Here is a 17,560-nt window from a genome sequence, read left to right on the forward strand (position 1 = left end):
TGACAGTGTTGTGCTAGTCCAAAAAAAATGATCCAAACAGAACTTCCTGTTTAGTCTTCAAATGGGCGTGGTTAGATAGATGGTGACTGCAATATGCCCCTTTCAATTATTTGTAAAGTTGGGCACCATAAACCCTTTGTGGCTTCAAGTCAGAGAGAGAGAACATTGACCATAAGAACAGTCAGCTAGCCCAGAATGTGTTTAGTATTTATCAATAGGTTTATCAACATGTTTTCTTCACTGTTTAAATTTCAAGTTTCAGTCGGGGAATGCCCCATACACATTGTACTCGGCAATCAAGGAGATATGACATTACGTTGTACTTTGAGGTGGTTTCAAAGGTCCTGGTGTTGTGTCCGTTTTCAAAGAGTCGTTCACAGTAGTTAAATAAAATTTTAAGTTGCCGGTTGGTTTTCGTAAAGGAAATGACTGTTGTTATCATAGTCCAAAACAAATTTTAATCTTAGGTTTGAAAAAATCTTATTACTTCAATTTAAGGAAAAAGATATCCTACTTTTCTGAGTGAATTATCCAATGTTTTTTTTTTAAGGGGAATCTTTGTTTGCGTCATTAGGATAAGGCCTATGTTTTCTAATCAATCAGCCAGTACTGAATATTGAAAATGCATTGCATAATGAGCTACCTCTGGGACTTTGAGCATATAAATTATTTGTAACCAGATAATTTCCGACTAATGATACTTAAAAAATTCGAGATTTTACAAGAATGTAGGGGTTCAATAGACTAAGTGCTTTTGCCACCCAAAATGATGGCTAATAACTCGCTCGTTATCAAAAGGATTAGGATTTGACATTCACATCAGTATGTTGACAGCATTTTAATCAAGTCCAATATCATTTTTCAGGTCATCCAAAATTTCCAGGTGTTCAAATGCTGAAGAAGATGAAGTGGATGACCCCTTAGAGGTTTCTCAAAAAGGAATTTTTTACAGCCCACCGAAAGCTAAGTTAATGCATGCTGAAGGACGCAGCCGCAGCGATACAAGTGGGAGTGACTCTTCAATCACTGCATTGATAATTCCAGAGGAAAATAGTACTTCGGAAATGTTGGAACAGTTAGAGGGCAAGTATAGCAGCAGAAATCCAAGACACAGCTTCAGACACAAGCACAAACAACGACATGAAAGACATTATAAAGCTGGTTAGTTTTGAAAACTGCATTCACTATCCTTTGCATTGTTTCATACTGTTAAAAACATGCAAGATTAATAACAGTTTGCTGATTGACATCTGATCAGAGTTCCGACATCAGACGTGTGGAGGGTGGTATTGTAGATTGAAATCCCGACGTTATTGAAGCTTGGGGTCTCATAAAAAGGGATAAGTGAAGCTTGTGGTCTCATAAGAAGGAATAAGGAAAAGCTGCTGGTGTAGTTACATCTGCAAATGGATACACTTTCTTGATGTATCATGTGGACTATTAACCTTCGATTTCATGTCATAGCACTCATTTGTGAATTTGGTTTGTTAAAGATTCAAAGAGCGGTAGCCATCAGGGCTGTGGTGTCACTTCTAGGATAATGCTGTAAAGGGTATTCTTGGAATTGTCACATGCCTTGAGTGTTATAAGACACTGCAATGTATTTGTTGGTCTTTTTAGTTCTTAAAAAGGTTTTTAGTAATTGATATTATAATTGTTTTTGTTGATGATAAAGATTCAAAACAAAGCTGGACTCCAGAAAGACCATTATCATCATCAATGCCTTCATCTTATGAAACAGAATTTCTTTTGGAAAGAAGAAATAGTAAGTTCAAGCTTGTATTTACCTGTTATCATTGATATTGGTACTGGACACTGGACAGTGCACACTTGCCGGCATAGTTGACTCGAAGCCCTCTTAGACCTGAGGTCCTCCCTTTGAATTAGAAGCGCTATTTTCAGCTACAGTGAAACCTCCATTATAGGGACACGCTCGGGATCAGGGCAGGTGTCCCCTGAGTAGTGGTTGGGTTGGATACTAAGTTTGATATCAACATTTTTCCAGTACCAAATTGTGTCCCCTTAATGGAGGTGTCCCAAAGGAGAGGTTCCACTGTAGTTGATGCTACTAAGGCTGCAGTGAGCTTTACAGTGTAATAACCGTGGAAACCTGTAGTGGCTTCAGAGAAACCTTTCCTTTAACCTACACAGCTAACCTTCTTTTTGTGTTTTTGTTTACCATTTTTCTGTAGCTCCTGATGAAGTGAAAAACACAGAAGCCTTATTCTCTGGTCTGAATGAATTTTGGGCAGCAGAGCTGGGTGACATCCTTTTATCACGTGACCAGTTATCTGTGGGACAACCGTTGCGCAGAGGTATTTGCAGTCTTTGTTACTGCTGTACTGTTGTTTCATCATCTTCTGGTTTGAAAAATTTTAATGCTACATTATTAGCAGAATTGGATTTATGCGACATCTATCAATCAAAATGTCTTGCAGGAACCTTTGGTCACTTATACAAGGGTACTGTTCGTGGTCTTTTTGAAGATCATCCACGGAAAAAGCTAGAAGTCTCTGTCAAGGCCTTGCAAGGTACATTGATACAAAAAATTAATTGCAGACTTCTTCTCTTGTTACTGCAGTATAGCAAGGCTCGAAATTGCGACCAATACAGTCACATTTGCGAGTAAATTTTTCCCTTTGCGACTAAAATATGTGGAGAAGTCGCAAATTTGCGACTTGTTGTCACCTTCGCTCTTTCGAAACAAAGGGTTAGCAGTTGCAACTTTGCTGCTGCTTTTGCTAAAATAAATAAGTGACAAAATTATTTTGTTTCTCGCTGTGAAATTTCTCTGAAGATAGCATAATCGTTGAGTAATTTAGCTGCGATGTTACGTGCACAGCTCCATTCCTTTGAATGATTCACCATTTTCAGCAGTTTCTTTACACACAAGTATTGCGGGCTCATATTTTTTTGCTAAACCGCTGACAACAAAATGCAACGCTGCGATTTTGCAACTAAAATTTGCGAAATTGCGACTAAATTTTTGTATCTTGTCGCAAATTGCGACTGGATTTTTCCTTAATTTTGAGCCCTGTATAGAAGTGCCAGCAGGCTCTGAGACCTAACGTCTTAGTTTACCAGCGAAGCTGTTGTTAGGTGGTGAATTCCAAGGGTTTTTTCCCAGGAAGGCTTGACATTATTTATTTGCAATGCGAGGTACAGATGTACAGTAGCGTCGCATTTCAGGCACGATGCGATTCACGTCCTGCGCTACGTGATTCGCGTCGCGCAAGAGTCACTGAAGAGGAAATTTTTAGCATAAATTTAGGAGTCCATGACTCGAAATGTATGTGTTGCATAGGAACAATAAATAACACAATCACGTTAACTTTGCTTTGACCGAAAAATCATGTGGAGACAAAATGAAAAATTATTGCAAAACCTTGTTCTTCAATGATTTTGCATGGTGCAAGATGTGTTTACACAAGGTTATTGTATTGCAGTTGGGAAAAACATTGTAAGAGAAGGTGTGTTTGAAAATATATGTAGTGTGACAGTCCCATCACAGTTGCAGCGTATGTCATTTTGCTTTTGACGAAAAGAGAGGAAAAATTTTTACTCATGCCTGCAATTTCTGATATACAGCAAACTAACACTGTAAAAATGGCTACAAAATGACTTCTTGAAGTGCTAAATTGTATAAACCCCCTTTTAAATCTAATAGGTGAAGCAGACTTGGATGCCATTACATCTTTCATGCAAGAATCTATGATTATTAAAGACCTGAAACATCCCAATATTGTCAAACTCGTGGGTGTGTTACTTCATCGAGCAGCGCCACCTCACATTGTCACACTTTTAACTAAAAATGGTGACCTGGCACACTTCTTGAAGATTTCAAGAGCGACGTCTGCAAGACCACAGGTATGATGGACCGTTGATGTTAATTTCATCATTTCCATCTCGGCAGGATAGGAAAATGGTGGTCATTGGAACCTTTTACTTGTAGCTTTGTGACAACAAATCTTTTGTCTTCAACAGACGATCACTTCTCGGCAGCTGATTGAGTTCGGAATACAGATCTGTGATGGTATGGATTATGTTGCTCGAAAACAGATCGTCCACAGAAATCTAGCAGCAAAGAACTGCATGTAAGTCTTAGTGTCTTAATTTGATGATTAATTTCAAGGCTTTGGTAGTTTTCCTTTGGATGATCATGGTCTTGCATGGGACGTTTTTCAGTGAGTGATTAATGGGACATAGATTTTCAGTGAGTGATTAACCCATTGACTCCTGGGGGATCCCCATTGACAAGTAAAATCCTCTGGTGTGAGACAGAGTAAAATACTTAGTGTGGCCGGTTTAAGCTGGTTTAGACGTCAAAGGGTTAAGCTAATGTGAACAGAAAACAATGAACCAAATCTGAAAGAACAAAACATCTAATAGCCTCTGATAATGGAACTGCGAGCTTTCTAGAGCTTTTCTCAGTCTAGCTCCTGAAAATCCTCTCATTTGCCACTGCTGTACCATCTTTTTCGTCACTGCAGGGTGTTTGTGTTGCTGTTGTACATTACTGACCCGGAAGACTGCTTAGTATGAGTGGAAGTTGTTTATTAATCGAGAATGCAGGCTGATATTGCATTCAGTACATGCACTGCAATTGTTAAATTATTATAAGTAATTTTCTGTCGAAAGTTTCTCTAAGATCGTGGTAAGGAGAAAACTGAGACTTACCCTGGGGATGTATTTTTTTTCAGTGTTGAAGATGATCTTAGTATCAAGATAACAGATTTCAGTTTGGCCAAAGACGTGACCTCCACTGACCTTAATGACAAGGAAATACAGTCTCGTTTGCTTGTGAAATGGGCAGCACCAGAGAGTCTGAAAAAAGAAGGACAGTTCTCTGAGAAAAGTGATGTGGTATGTTAAATGGTTTTCTCTCTCTTTGCTGGGCTGCAGCCATGCATCAATTGGTGGAGTACAATTTCTTCCCGTCATATTGATATTTTGAGCAGGATATTTCAATATGTGTACTATTTAAACAAAATGAATCACAATGACATCGCCAAAATTGTGAAGAACACTGACATCTTCTATCACTTACTGTACCATCAAAGATGGCAGACAATTAATGCATAGTTGATGGTGCTTTAGTACAAGGATAAATTACATTTATGGATGAGATTTACTTAATGTGGAATAAGCTGTCTGGAAGTACATGTGCATTATTTTCCTGTGCATTTTATTGTGCTCATCTTATAGAAATTATGCATCATTCATTGTTGTGTTATAGGAAACTGTATAGTTCTAGCCCTATATACCTTAACCCAAATTCCTTGGAAACCTTTCTTCCTTTACATGTAGTTGGAATTTTTGGTCAGAATGCCGTGAAAAATAAAGTGAGCACCTAATGTAGTTGCCAAGGAACAACTTGACGAGAAAAAACTAGGCTTAAATGAAACTTTAGACCATAATCATGCTCTTTTGCTGTATGCTTAGCAATGTGGGACCCATTCATTGCCAACCATACAGTGTAGTCCAGTAGCTAGGCTGACAAAACAGATGTCTTTCCAGTGATTGGCATGTTTGAACAGAGAAAATTATTGGAAGCAGGTCTATATCTTCCATAATTCATAGTATTCCTTTAAGAGGCCAATAGATAAATTGATGAATATGGATTGAAATGTAATAAATGTAATGATTACTATGAACTTTTAGTTTGGTGCCTGATATCAGTGTTGATCTGTGTTGTTTTTAGTGGTCATTTGGTGTTGTGTTATGGGAGCTGGTGACACTTGCAAAAGCACCATATCAGGCTATCGACAATTCAAAAATGGAGCAACATTTGAAAGCTGGACACACACTACCTCAGCCAAACAATTGTCCTTATGATCTGTAAGTTTTATTTTCTTTCTGTAATACATTTGACTGTATGGATTACCAGACCTCTACAGATTCATCAACAAATGACTTTAGGTCTTTGTTGAATCCACAGAGGGGTTCTAATCACTGAGAAAAAAAATATATTAGTCTTATAGTTCAAGTCTAATGTAGGACAAGAATATGAAAGTTTGCTCTTCCAGTGATGTATCCAGAGTGCGTCATTGCGTTCTGGGACACACTCATTTTCCTTTTGGACGCATAGAATATGGAGCATGTAGAAAAAAATCAAATGTTTATGCAAATTAGAAACACCAGGAAAAACATGCGAATGGCATATTTCGCAAGGAAATTGAACATTCCCATTCATTTCAAGGTAAGAACATACACAGTATGTCTGGCTAAGCATTCAAACAATGTTGACCTGCAAAATTCAGAGCTTTTTGCGTACATTAATTCTAGGAAACCAAAAGCAAACCAGCCAATAAAAATATAGAGCACTATTTTCTTTATAATGTTGGGTCACATGCAAAACATCAGCCACTTTGAGCACAAAATAAAATGAAAAAAATTCCCAAAATGTGACTTGGGACATTTTTGGCCAGAGCCCTTCTTTAATTATTCACGTGCAATGTAAACAGAGACTTAGTTCTGATTGTAGTAAGTTAGATGATTTGAAGTGGATAACTATAAAGATAGGTTGTGATATTTGTAAATTCTAAGACTGCTTCCTGGCCTTGTTGGTCAATTACGATTTTTGCCCTTTGCTACATTTGCAAATTTTCTCTATGGTCAATGTGGCATTTTTGATTCAGAGGAACTCTGGTTTTAAGCTTACTGGGAAAATCTTTCTCCACTCACCATGCTTTCAGGTTTAAGCAGCAAGGCAAGAAATTAATTCTTTCTTCTTCTGTGAACTGCTATTTTGAGGGAACTTGTACACATTGTTGAGTTGGTTACAATTTCCCAAACATATACCATCTCTTACAAGTATGACACTTGCATGTACAATTATAGTATTATTCCAAGAGATACCACCTGTTTTAGTGAATTGAAGTAGTTAAACCAAGTTTTTTTTTCCAGGTATATGGTGATGAAAAACTGCTGGGAATATAGTCCAGCTGAAAGACCAACTTTTAGCTTGTTGGGAAAACAGTTGGAACATTTTGCGACAAGACTGACACAGAATGGTCTCAGGTTTGAATGTCTACCAGAGTCCATTTGTTGATTGGTGGCCATTTGCCTAAATTGTTGACTTGCTTTTAAGTTACAATATTGTGGCACAAAGTTAATTTTCTATTGTTAATGTACATATGGATACGATAATTTTTGTATATTGTACAGAATAAGAAAAAAATAATATGTCCATTTAAAATACTAGTTGAAAGTTATGACATGTTTGGTGGAAAGGCAACTATAGGTTGGTGTGAAGCACTACATGTAGTTAGGTAATTCCTACCAAGGCAACTCATTTAGTTGACTTGATTAAGTTTTGGGCCAAACAAGTTGCAGAATATAGATGGTTTTCAATCACGTGATGAGATGGCCATGTTACGGTTAGTGCACAAAACAATAGCAAATTATGGCTCATGTTTTGTATTATAATAGAGTCAAATTCCCAAAAGACTTTTTTCTCTATTGTTCTGTGCATCAACATGGCCGCTGTGACGTCAGGTGAAAACCATCATTCTATAGGCCGTGTTCAGACAGTGTTAGCAAGCTAAATGCGTTTTGAATTTAACCTCTATTGTTTATCAAATACTCTTTAAAATTGTGAGGTGAACAATACACCTTATTCCAAAAGGTGTTTTGGTTTCCATGCACGCGTTTTGGAATGAGGTGAATGCAGGCATAATCCACTGAGAGTATGGCCTTCCCTGGGTCAGTATACGTGAGATTTTAATGACTGAATCTTGGGCATTTGGTTGTAGTGTGTTGTATTGATTTAAAGAACACTTGTGCAGTAATTGTTACATGTAGCTATTTAATTAAGGGGGCTATGTGACAAGAGGCGTGATGGTTTCTGGCCAAAATTTCACAGAAAATTCTTTTTGTTTCTTTTATACATGGCCAAAAACGTTCTCTACAATGAGGTGACACAGTTGGGAAAAAAAATTATGGTAACATTATTTTTGGGTGCCTATTGAACTTTTCAAATTGTGTTACATAGCCCCTCTCATTCTTGGTATTTTCATCAAGTTTCAAGGGGTGTACAAACCTTCTAGACATGGCAGTTGCTCAGTTTTCTAGGTTATCTTCTTCTTTATTCTGTTTATTTATAAATTATTGCATGAGTGGCTAATGGAGCAAAATACCATGGAAGATCGTAAGGGCTCAACGGTACTATTAATCAAGAGGTTAATAATTATTATATTTCTACGAAAGGAGATATTTTTCTATGAACAACATCTCAAACTCATTGACAACTTATTGTAACATACATTTAAGTATTGTAGGACACACATATTTGGAATTATTAGTAACAGCGTGCATCAACTTACTGGGAGGCTATGAGCTTTTGCAATTTTTTTTTTGGTATTAGTTATTCAAGGATTTGGAAGAATCTTTGCAATCATCGTTGTAACCGATAGGAAAAGATTTAGTTATTGATGCAAGTAGATGTTAGTTTGGCAGATTTCCCCTTTCTCTTTTGATGTGTTTATGGTATGAATAGAAGACAACTTCTACACACAGCTAGTTTTTTTCTTGTCAACATACATGTAAGACATTGAATGTAGATATGAAAATTCAGGTACGCAAAATTTCAAAGCACATTTTCTGTAATAATTAAGTCCTTGTGCAAAATGGATTTCAAAATATCTGCCACTGACTCTGTCAACATTTTGGTGGAAAATTAAATGTTTCTATTGCATGTGGGCATCATTGTACTTAAGAATATGTGATGCTAAAAATTGCACTTGTTCTTGTTTCCTTGGTATTTGGCTGACGTTGATATTTTTGTATTGGCTCCACGCTGTTAGATTGTAACAAAAATCATCACAGGAATAAGTAGTAATGAAATATTCCAAGCATTCTAGGAAAAGCAAAACTGTTTATGAGAGTTTAAAACAACTTGTTTAAAGTTAAAGTGTACAGTAGTAGTATACCCAAAATTTGTTTCATGTTTGAATCATGTATTGAGAGCTTCAAGTGCTTAGTTTGAAACAGTAATCAGTTGCCACTTGAAGTTCTTTGCTTCATACAAAACATATATATTTTTGCTTATGTAATCTTGCAATCTGGTGCACTTTAGTTTTTGTAAATTGTAGTAATATTATTGAATTGATGGGTGTCATTTGTAGAACTCCCTCGTTGCTAATTAAAATGCAGAAAACCAGTAATAATGACAACATTCTTGTAAGAGGTAAATTCAGATCTAGACATGGCCCACCTTAATTTGCTGTGTTTTAGGTTCTTCACGCCATGGCATGTTTTGCTTTAATTATGTGGGTTTGCACTTCACACAAAGTCAGCCTTAAGGGAACCTTGGGTCGTTGAACTATTGGGTCTTTCGGCAAGTTTCCCGGAAAGCATTGTATTTTTTGGTCACTTGGGATCAATCTTTATTCTGAGTTGTTTTCAAATTGTTATCTGCATTTTGTGTCTTTTGTTTTACGTAATCTCTGCTCCGGCTCCTGCAGAAGGAACCAAACTTTTGTGATAACATCAGGGAACCATGAACCCCCCAGTAGTCTTGTGCATGTTTGAGTTTGCTTGGCAGAAAACATGTCAGATGTGACTGGTCTCCCAAGACTGACTTGGTGGAGTAGTGTGAAACCCTTTATCCTCTTGCTGGAAATGTAAATATAGAAAGATGTTTGTATTTGATTAAATGATTTGCTGATCACAGCAGCGAAGGCATTATTAGTGGTATTGTGAGTTATTACATTGATAGTGATTGTAGGAAAACAAGGCCATAAATCCCCTGGATTAAGGAAATTCCAGTTTTCTCTAAGACAGATCAGGGCTTGCAGTGTTTCATTACTACAAAAAAACTACCCTGGCTGACTTTTTATGGATCCTTCGAAAGCTGTATTCAAGAGAAGGCTTTGTTAACCAAATGATATTAATTTCACTCTCTCTTTTCTGGTTCAAGGACAGCTGTTCAAATATTTTTCTTGTATCCGGCTTCCTTTTTCATAAAAAAATTGCTGCCCTCTAAAGCCGCTGAGGGCATGACAGTAATAGATCAACTTGATACATGGTATTGCTTTAAGGTGACTGGAACCAGTTTCACCACTTTTAAGAAACGTTTTTAGAAGGGTTATACTGTATCACATAACAAAAATGTTATGGTACCATATGAAACATGAAAAATTCATGGAAGCCAATAGGCTAGTTTTGAATTGTGCAGAAACAAAAGAACAGAGTTCAAGTTAGACTCGAGGACTCGTCCACACATATCCGGACATTTTTGAATCTGCAACTATTTCTTTGTGGATTAAAAAATATTTCCATCTACACGCAGCGTATTCAAATCGAATTTGCTTGTCCACACCTATCCGAAATGTGTCCGGATTTACTCTAGTGCTCAGGACTCCTCAAGGAGTCAGCAACCATCTTGAGAATTGATTTCACTGTAACGAGCAAAAAACCTTAAATAACAACGACCACAACCAGGTTTTCTTAGCCAGGAGACTCGCCACCCCCAGCAAACCATTGTTTTAATGAAAACTGCTGGTCAGCAACCTGGTTCTGGTCCTTGCTGTCTAAGTTCTTCCGTAAGGAACTGGGCTCGATCTTGTTACGTCATGAATGTCATCCAGATAAAAAAATTATCTGGATTTGGCGTCCACATGGTTCCAGATTCATGTCGGATTAAAAAATATCCACTCTGGAGAAAGTAGTAAAAAAGTTCCGGATTTGCCAGTGAATTCACCGAATACATGTGGACGGAAGGCGTATCTGGAAAGAAAAAGTTGCGGATACGTGTGGACGGCCTAAGTCACAGCAACCAGAGTAAACTTGTTTCCCAACCAACCACCATGTGCTCATCAACTTGTCGAAATGCCTGTCACAAAACAACAGTCCTTCCAAGGACTACACTTCCCCAGACAATCAAACTCTATCGAGGTAATTAATTTTTTGGATGGTGTTGCAATGAAATATTATTTGCCTGTCAAAGTGAGGACTTCATGTTTGGGCATTCAACAACACCCTCATCAATAAGTTCTTGAATATCAGATTGTGAATACCCAGTATGTTGTAAAATTTCCACTGTGTGTTCTCCCGTGCGAGGGAGAGGTTTCGGCAGGCAGTCTGCAGGAGTTCTTGACAGTTTTGGTGCAGGGGTGGGTTCATAAGCCCCATGACTGGAAGAAAATGCATTTCTCTCCTGGTTATGAGGATGAAGAGGTGCTTCGTCTGTGGTAAGCACTGGTTCCACGCAAGCATCAAGATTCTCAAAGACCTTGCACCAATCTGATTGAGTCTTTGTTAAGAATATGTTTGCTATCTCTTCTTTTGCTTTGGGCCACTGATCTAAGTCTGCCTGGTGTGGAAGTTTCCCTTCCAAATCCAACCCTACGACAAAGTGAGTAGATCAACTGCAGATTAACATTTTCATCCCCTAAGGAACATCATGTCAAAAATTGTTGTAACAAAATATTGGCCACATCCATCAGATCTGCAAAGGATCCTTCGGGGTCCTTATAGATCTTGGCAAGAAAGCTAATGGATCTTCAAACATCTAGACTAGACAAGAAGGGAGGATTGTTTTTGAGATCTTCCTCGCTGAACCTGACAAATTTACCGCATTTCTGAAAATGCAAGTTCTGACTTGAGCCGTGTTCACACTCAACGTTGATTATGATCAACTGAAGTATATATCAGGCTATCATACTCATTCAATTTTATTCAATTATGGTTCCGTTCACATCTGCAAAAATTCAAATACAATACGCAGGGTAATCTCGCAGTGTGAGACAAGATGGCGCTGTATCATGTGGCTGCCACTATTATCATCATGTGCTTGAGGCGAAAAGAGGACCAAGGATAGCTCAATAAAGCCATTAGATATCACCACATGCTCGCCATTTTGTTCAATTATGCATTGTAATTATTTCAAACAACCCCTTTGAGGTTGTTTGAGGTACTTATAATCCAGTTATAATCAGGGACTCTAATTAGTTGATGTGAACCCATTTCATATTTAATTCGATTATCATTTGATCATAATCGAGGCCTAATGTGAACACGGCTTTAGTGAAAAAAAAAATAAACAGTAATTACTAAAATACTCTTGCACTAAGTCTGGCATACCTTTCAGAAATTGTTTATAAAACTTGGGTTCAAGTGCACCAACAGCCATAAATTTACCATCCGATGTTTTGTATGTATCATAAAATGGCGCCCCAGTATCCAATAGGTTGGTGCCACGCTCCTTGGGGTTTGGCCATGCAAATTCTAGACCACTCAGTGTTTTATAAATAAATGAGCCGATATATGCTGATCCTTCGACCTGCAATTAAGAACAAAACTTTGCAATGAGGATTTAGGGAATGATCAACAACTTGTCATTTTGGATAACTAATGGTCCATCGTTACATTCACCTTTCTTCATGCACTTCCCTTTTGTCAGAACTGGCCGGCCAGACCCTTCAGTACCCAAAGGAAATGCAATGATTTGAAGGAACATGCACTTGCGTGATAATTCTGCACATTCTTCCGGAAGAGTATATATCATCCTCAAGGTGTGTTAATTTGAAGGCGTTGTAGAGTTAGTCTTTCCAAATGCCTGGCCTGGCCGATCTGTTCTGTCAAATGATAATGATAATGATAATGATAATATATATATATATTTTTTAATATAATATTTATTCAAACTTTAAAAGCAGAAAAATAATTATGTACGGTACATAATTTTGAAAAGTAAGAATTGGAAGAACTATACAACACTTACACGAGGGCGTAGAAGGTCACACTAGAAAGTCATCTTCGATTTACAAACATTACAACCTCCAACACAATAGTTAAATGCCTTAACGCTTCATTGAGCAATTTCACACCATCACGAAATGTAGCGGCAAATTTGATTGCCTCGTTAAAGAAATGTTATACATTCGCATGAGTAAACCAACATTGAACGTGCAAATGGACTCCATCCGTGCCAAGGTGTTTGTTTAGGCCGTTTATTGTAATTTATGCTTATCTTGTACCTTTCCTTATTTGCATGCTATTTAACTAGTCTCTTGATAATGGAGTCATGATGACCCCAAAACGTTGAGCAGCAAAAAAATCTTTCCTGGTTTTTTCATAATAATAATAATAATAATAATAATAATAATAATAATAATAATAATAATAATAATAATAATAATAATAATAATAATAATAATAATGAAAGATATTCAGCAGCATTATCAACTGGGAACTCGGAAAACTCTGAGCCTGAGATGGGATTTGAACCCATGACCCTCTGTGATCTAGTATGGATGCTCTAACCACTGAGCTACTGGAGACTCTTAGGGTGAAATGTGGGTATAGACTACTATCATAAAAAAAAAAAAAATAATAATAATAATAATAATAACAATAATAATAATAATAATAATATTAATAATAGTAATAGTAATACTAATAAAGAAAACCAATGTCTCTTTCCATTTAACAGTGCTGTCATGAAATAGCTCAAAAATACCATCACTTGAAAAAAGAGGAGAAGGGTTCATTTACATGCAAATGTTATTCATAAAAAACGTTTTACATTATCGGTAGCTATACTTTTACTTGCAATTCCTTGGCCTAGTGTTCACAATCATAAATGAGGCAAAAAAGAAATTTTCACCTCAAAGTTAATTCTACTTGTGACACACATAGCAGTATGCTGTTAAACAACTATTCAAATATCTGGTTGGAGCGAGGGGGCAGCCTTCAGATCCCTCTTTATCTTGAGGGCTGAAATTCAGGCTAGTTAATCTGGTAGTAGAAACAGGTTAAAAGAGGGTTCTCATACAGGGCTTTCAACAGCTTTTCAAAGTACTGGATTTGATAATGGAAGTATCAGACAGGGTGCCTTGCGAGCAATTCAACCCTCAAGGAGATCAGGGTACGCAATATAAATTATATGACTGTGCCAAAAAGGAAACTCTTAGAAATAATTATTGTTTACATTCTTGAGATTGGGGAAAAGAAAGAAAACTAAAGTTATCATGTGAATGAAATGCCAACAGATTGATTATTTCGTTTAGTAAGCAAAATAAGGCGATGCAAGTTATTGTTAGTTTGAAGGATTTATTGTGCATGATTGTCTTATGTTTCTTCAGCCCATGGCTTCCTGAAAAACCCAAGTCCAACAAGAAAAAAACAGAAGCCAACAAATCTACAAATTATAGACATTAGTGTCAAACTACTGGATGTGAAATGGTAAACAAACAGACGAAACATCCAGCTTCCTGCTTCAATCAAACGAAAACCCTGCTCACATGGACCTCTCATTTCCTACAGTTCAATTGAGTTAAAAAACTATTACACCTAAAATTTCTGGCCCGGGTTGCTCGAAGCACATTTAGCGCCAACCAGCATTAAATACCATGAAAACGGATAGGATTTGATACGGTTAGCGCTAAATCAGACTTCGAGCAACCGTGATCATTAATTCTGTGCCAATTGTACCTTCAATTGGATACTTCCTTCAATGTGGTTTCCTTACCATGGAAACGTCAACAACTTGGCCTTTTCCAGATTTACTTCTCTCAAACAAGGCCAACAATACTCCAAGCACACAGGTCAAACCTCCCCCAGCAAAGTCTGCTAACAGATTTACGGGAGGTGTTGGTTTTTCATCCTTGCGGCCTAGCTTTGATAATAATCCACTCAGCGCAACATAATTGATGTCATGGCCTGCCCTCTGGGAGTGTGTTCCTGTCTGTCCATAACCTTAAGTGAATAAAATCAAATTCCTTCAACCCAGTGATAAAAAATGTCCAGCAAGTATTAGTCTTAATGACATAGCCTGACTTCTGGCTTATTTTAATGAATGATTCTTTCGCTCAAATGTTTGGAAAATCGAAGATATCTGTTTACAAACATTGTTTTTGTTATTCAAATGTACCAACCACAGAAACAAAAGACCCTTTGTTTCGACAGCCAATGAGGCTCTGGTTGACACATTAATGACAATGAGTGACGTCAACAATATCTTTGCTATATTTGAATCACATATTGGTCTGTATAAAATGCAGACTGCAGATGCAGACTGGATCTAAAATGCAGACTGAGGCCTAGGGCTACAATCATCGGCAAAAGTCTTAAGACACTCACCCTTTGAAGTTGGTTTTCTTACTGAGTTTGAAAAATTGCCCCCCTCCCCCTCTCCGGAAAAATGTTGCCAATAGTGAACATACATTTCCTTGTCTATCTCAACATTGAATGGGGGGAGGGGGGACTTGTATTTTGAAGCATTCAGTGGAATTTTGACAGTTTATGTTTAGTTTCTGATGTCTGACAGGTTTTCAGGCCCATTCTGACACTAGCGTCCCAACTACTTTTGCCACTGATTGTAGCTCTGGGCCGAGGCCCAGTCTGCAGTCTGCATTTCATACTAACCGAATCACATATACATGTAAGAGATGTAAATGTATTTGATATAGCTTCTCTGCATGTTCCGTGAGTTACCTGTTAATCGAGCATAAATCAGTCTTGGATTATCCTTTAATAACATTTCGGGTCCTAGGCCGAGTGTTTCCATCACCCCTGGTCGGAACGGCTCTATCAACACATCCGAGTTCAGGCACAGCTTTCGTACGATCTCCTTCCCTCGAGGATTCTTTAGATCAATGCAAATAGATTTTTTGCCTCGCGCAAGTGGATCTACGCCGATGAAAGACAGCGTTTTCACTCTATCTATGCGGGTTACAACTGCTCCAAAATCTGCCAATATCATTCCTGCAAAAGGGCAAGGAGCTAATCCAGCAAACTCAAGAACTCGTATGCCAGCTAAAGCCGCCATTTTGAATATAACATTGGAGATCCTCTGGCACAGGTACCCCACTTTCTTATGACCCTATACCCAGGTCTCTCAACCGAAATGTCTGAACGGTCGTGACTCATCAACGAGTGATGTTGGCTCGAAATTTCAAATATCAAAGGAAAGGTTTTGGAATTGCAGCTGATGCCATCTACTCTACATATTGGTGGTATATACAAACGCAATGCCTTGAAACATGTACTCAAATGTACTCAATCGTGTCAGGCCGTGTTTTGTGTTTCCGGCCTAGACTTGCTAATCGGAAGAAGACGAAGAACATGGGTTTCTTTTGTCCTCCGCCATTTGAGTCCGGTATATGAAAGTTTACCCCTAGACTTAACTAGGTGGAGATGGTCATTCATTCTACGAAGCTAGTCTGTAGAACTTTCATTCGGCGTTATCGTTTTAAATATCTTGGTAAGTATATATTTGCACCTAAAGATTTGCTACTGGGTTGGGCTGGGAGTGCAAGTGTGCTAGTGTAGCTTAGTGGGGTGACTAACCATTTTATAAGGCGCAAAAGGAAGCGCTCTACTGAGTACATATGCATGGCAGACAGTGACGTTCATTTTTTATTCCTGTGTAGCTTTATCCAATGTTTTGGTTCAATTCTTTGTGCCATTAATTGAGAGTAACCATTCAGTGATTCATTTATTATTGGATCTTTCAGCGGCTTTCAATACCGTAAAACATTCTATTCTGTTATCTAGATTATTAGAACGATTTGGTGTAAATGGTAGGGTCCCCTCCTAAACTTGTAAGTACCGGTACTTATGGCCAAGTCTAGGGAAGTAAGTCGACCACACTTATGTCGACAAGTGGGGTTCCTCAAGGGTCGGTCGTGGGCCCCGTTCTAAAGGGGGATTATATTTCGATTAATCAATGACATGACATATGATTGTAAAACATAACAAGGATGAAAACGGGAATTTCACTATTCAGTGGTCCACCATTTCTTCAACTTCAACATTATTTTGGAGAGAACTGGAATGAGGAGAGATTGACATTTCTTACGCATAATTTTCCAGTATGTGTGTGTGTGTGTACGCTGCAAACTAAAGGATTTAGTTTGCAGTACAGGATTCTTAAACTTGAGTTTCAAAAAAGCATACTTAACACGCTGCATTCAGGGGGAAGATATCTAGAATTGATTGAGTCACTTTAAAAGACACCCGAAAAATTCAGGCAGTTTCAATGGGATTTGAACCCATGACCTCTGTGATACTAGTACAATATTGCTCTACCAACTGAGCTATGAAGCCAATCTGTTGGGAACAGGTCAATTTGTTGGGCTTGTGTGTTCCTGTGAAAGAAATGATGATTTAGATTCTTCAATAATAATTATTAGTCTAAATACACAGGTGATATTATACAAAATCGTGTGCTCTCATTGGCTCGCTATCTCGGATTATCAGCCGATAATCACCTCGGTGGACAAAATGGCTGCCAGTAGTCGTTTTGCCACTGTAAGCGAAGATGATTTCGCGTTGAAATGTTTTTTTTTTTCTCTTTTTTGAAATAATTACCTGTGTATTTATACTAAAACAATTATTCGCCTCAGGCTCAGTGATTATCAATGAATATTCACCGATAATCACTTCGCCTTCGGTGAATAATTGTTAATTATTTTAAGTTTTAGTGAGTAAATGGTTTTACTGTGTTGTTGATCCACATCTGAGGACTTAGTGCTGACAAGAGGTTTTAATGCAAGCAATGTATTTGGTTGATCATTGGATAAAAAAAGAAATTATTTAAATGAAATTATAATCA

General features: G+C 37.7%; 3 protein-coding genes across 3 annotated transcripts in view; 2 read left to right on the forward strand and 1 right to left on the reverse strand.

Annotated features, from left to right (window-relative positions):
- The window catches only part of LOC138038699 (tyrosine-protein kinase RYK-like), a 15,666-nt gene extending 6,502 nt beyond the window's left edge, over positions 1 to 9,164 (forward strand). Inside the window, exons 6-14 of the mRNA XM_068884714.1 lie at positions 866 to 1,161; positions 1,676 to 1,765; positions 2,193 to 2,315; positions 2,439 to 2,531; positions 3,668 to 3,867; positions 3,985 to 4,094; positions 4,701 to 4,863; positions 5,702 to 5,838; positions 6,907 to 9,164. Of these exons, the coding sequence (XP_068740815.1) occupies positions 866 to 1,161; positions 1,676 to 1,765; positions 2,193 to 2,315; positions 2,439 to 2,531; positions 3,668 to 3,867; positions 3,985 to 4,094; positions 4,701 to 4,863; positions 5,702 to 5,838; positions 6,907 to 7,051 (1,357 nt within the window). The 3' untranslated portion in view covers positions 7,052 to 9,164. The remainder of the gene's footprint in view (positions 1 to 865; positions 1,162 to 1,675; positions 1,766 to 2,192; positions 2,316 to 2,438; positions 2,532 to 3,667; positions 3,868 to 3,984; positions 4,095 to 4,700; positions 4,864 to 5,701; positions 5,839 to 6,906) is intronic.
- The window catches only part of LOC138038706 (uncharacterized), a 382,223-nt gene that overhangs the window by 82,517 nt on the left and 282,146 nt on the right, over positions 1 to 17,560 (forward strand). The window lies entirely within an intron of this gene.
- On the reverse strand, positions 7,701 to 15,778 carry LOC138038700 (alpha-methylacyl-CoA racemase-like). Its single transcript, XM_068884715.1, has 4 exons — positions 15,439 to 15,778; positions 14,474 to 14,700; positions 12,085 to 12,283; positions 7,701 to 11,346 (listed from the first exon to the last, which is right to left on the reverse strand). The coding sequence occupies exons 1-4, from the start codon at positions 15,770 to 15,772 to the stop codon at positions 10,943 to 10,945; spliced, it is 1,164 nt and encodes a 387-aa protein (XP_068740816.1). The 5' UTR covers positions 15,773 to 15,778; the 3' UTR covers positions 7,701 to 10,942.

Source organism: Montipora capricornis, chromosome 2 (assembly GCF_036669925.1).
Source record: "Montipora capricornis isolate CH-2021 chromosome 2, ASM3666992v2, whole genome shotgun sequence".
In the NCBI taxonomy this organism is placed as follows: Eukaryota; Metazoa; Cnidaria; class Anthozoa; order Scleractinia; family Acroporidae; genus Montipora; species Montipora capricornis.

Coding starts and splice junctions, on each gene's coding strand:
- LOC138038700 (XM_068884715.1), bottom strand. CDS start 15,772: ATGGCGGCTTTAGCTGGCATACGAGTTCTTGAGTTTGCTGGATTAGCT. Junction 14,701..15,438: donor GATTTATGCTCGATTAACAG/GTAACTCACGGA, acceptor TATTCACTTAAG/GTTATGGACAGACAGGAACA. Junction 11,347..12,084: donor TTATAAACAATTTCTGAAAG/GTATGCCAGACT, acceptor ACTTTGTCGTAG/GGTTGGATTTGGAAGGGAAA.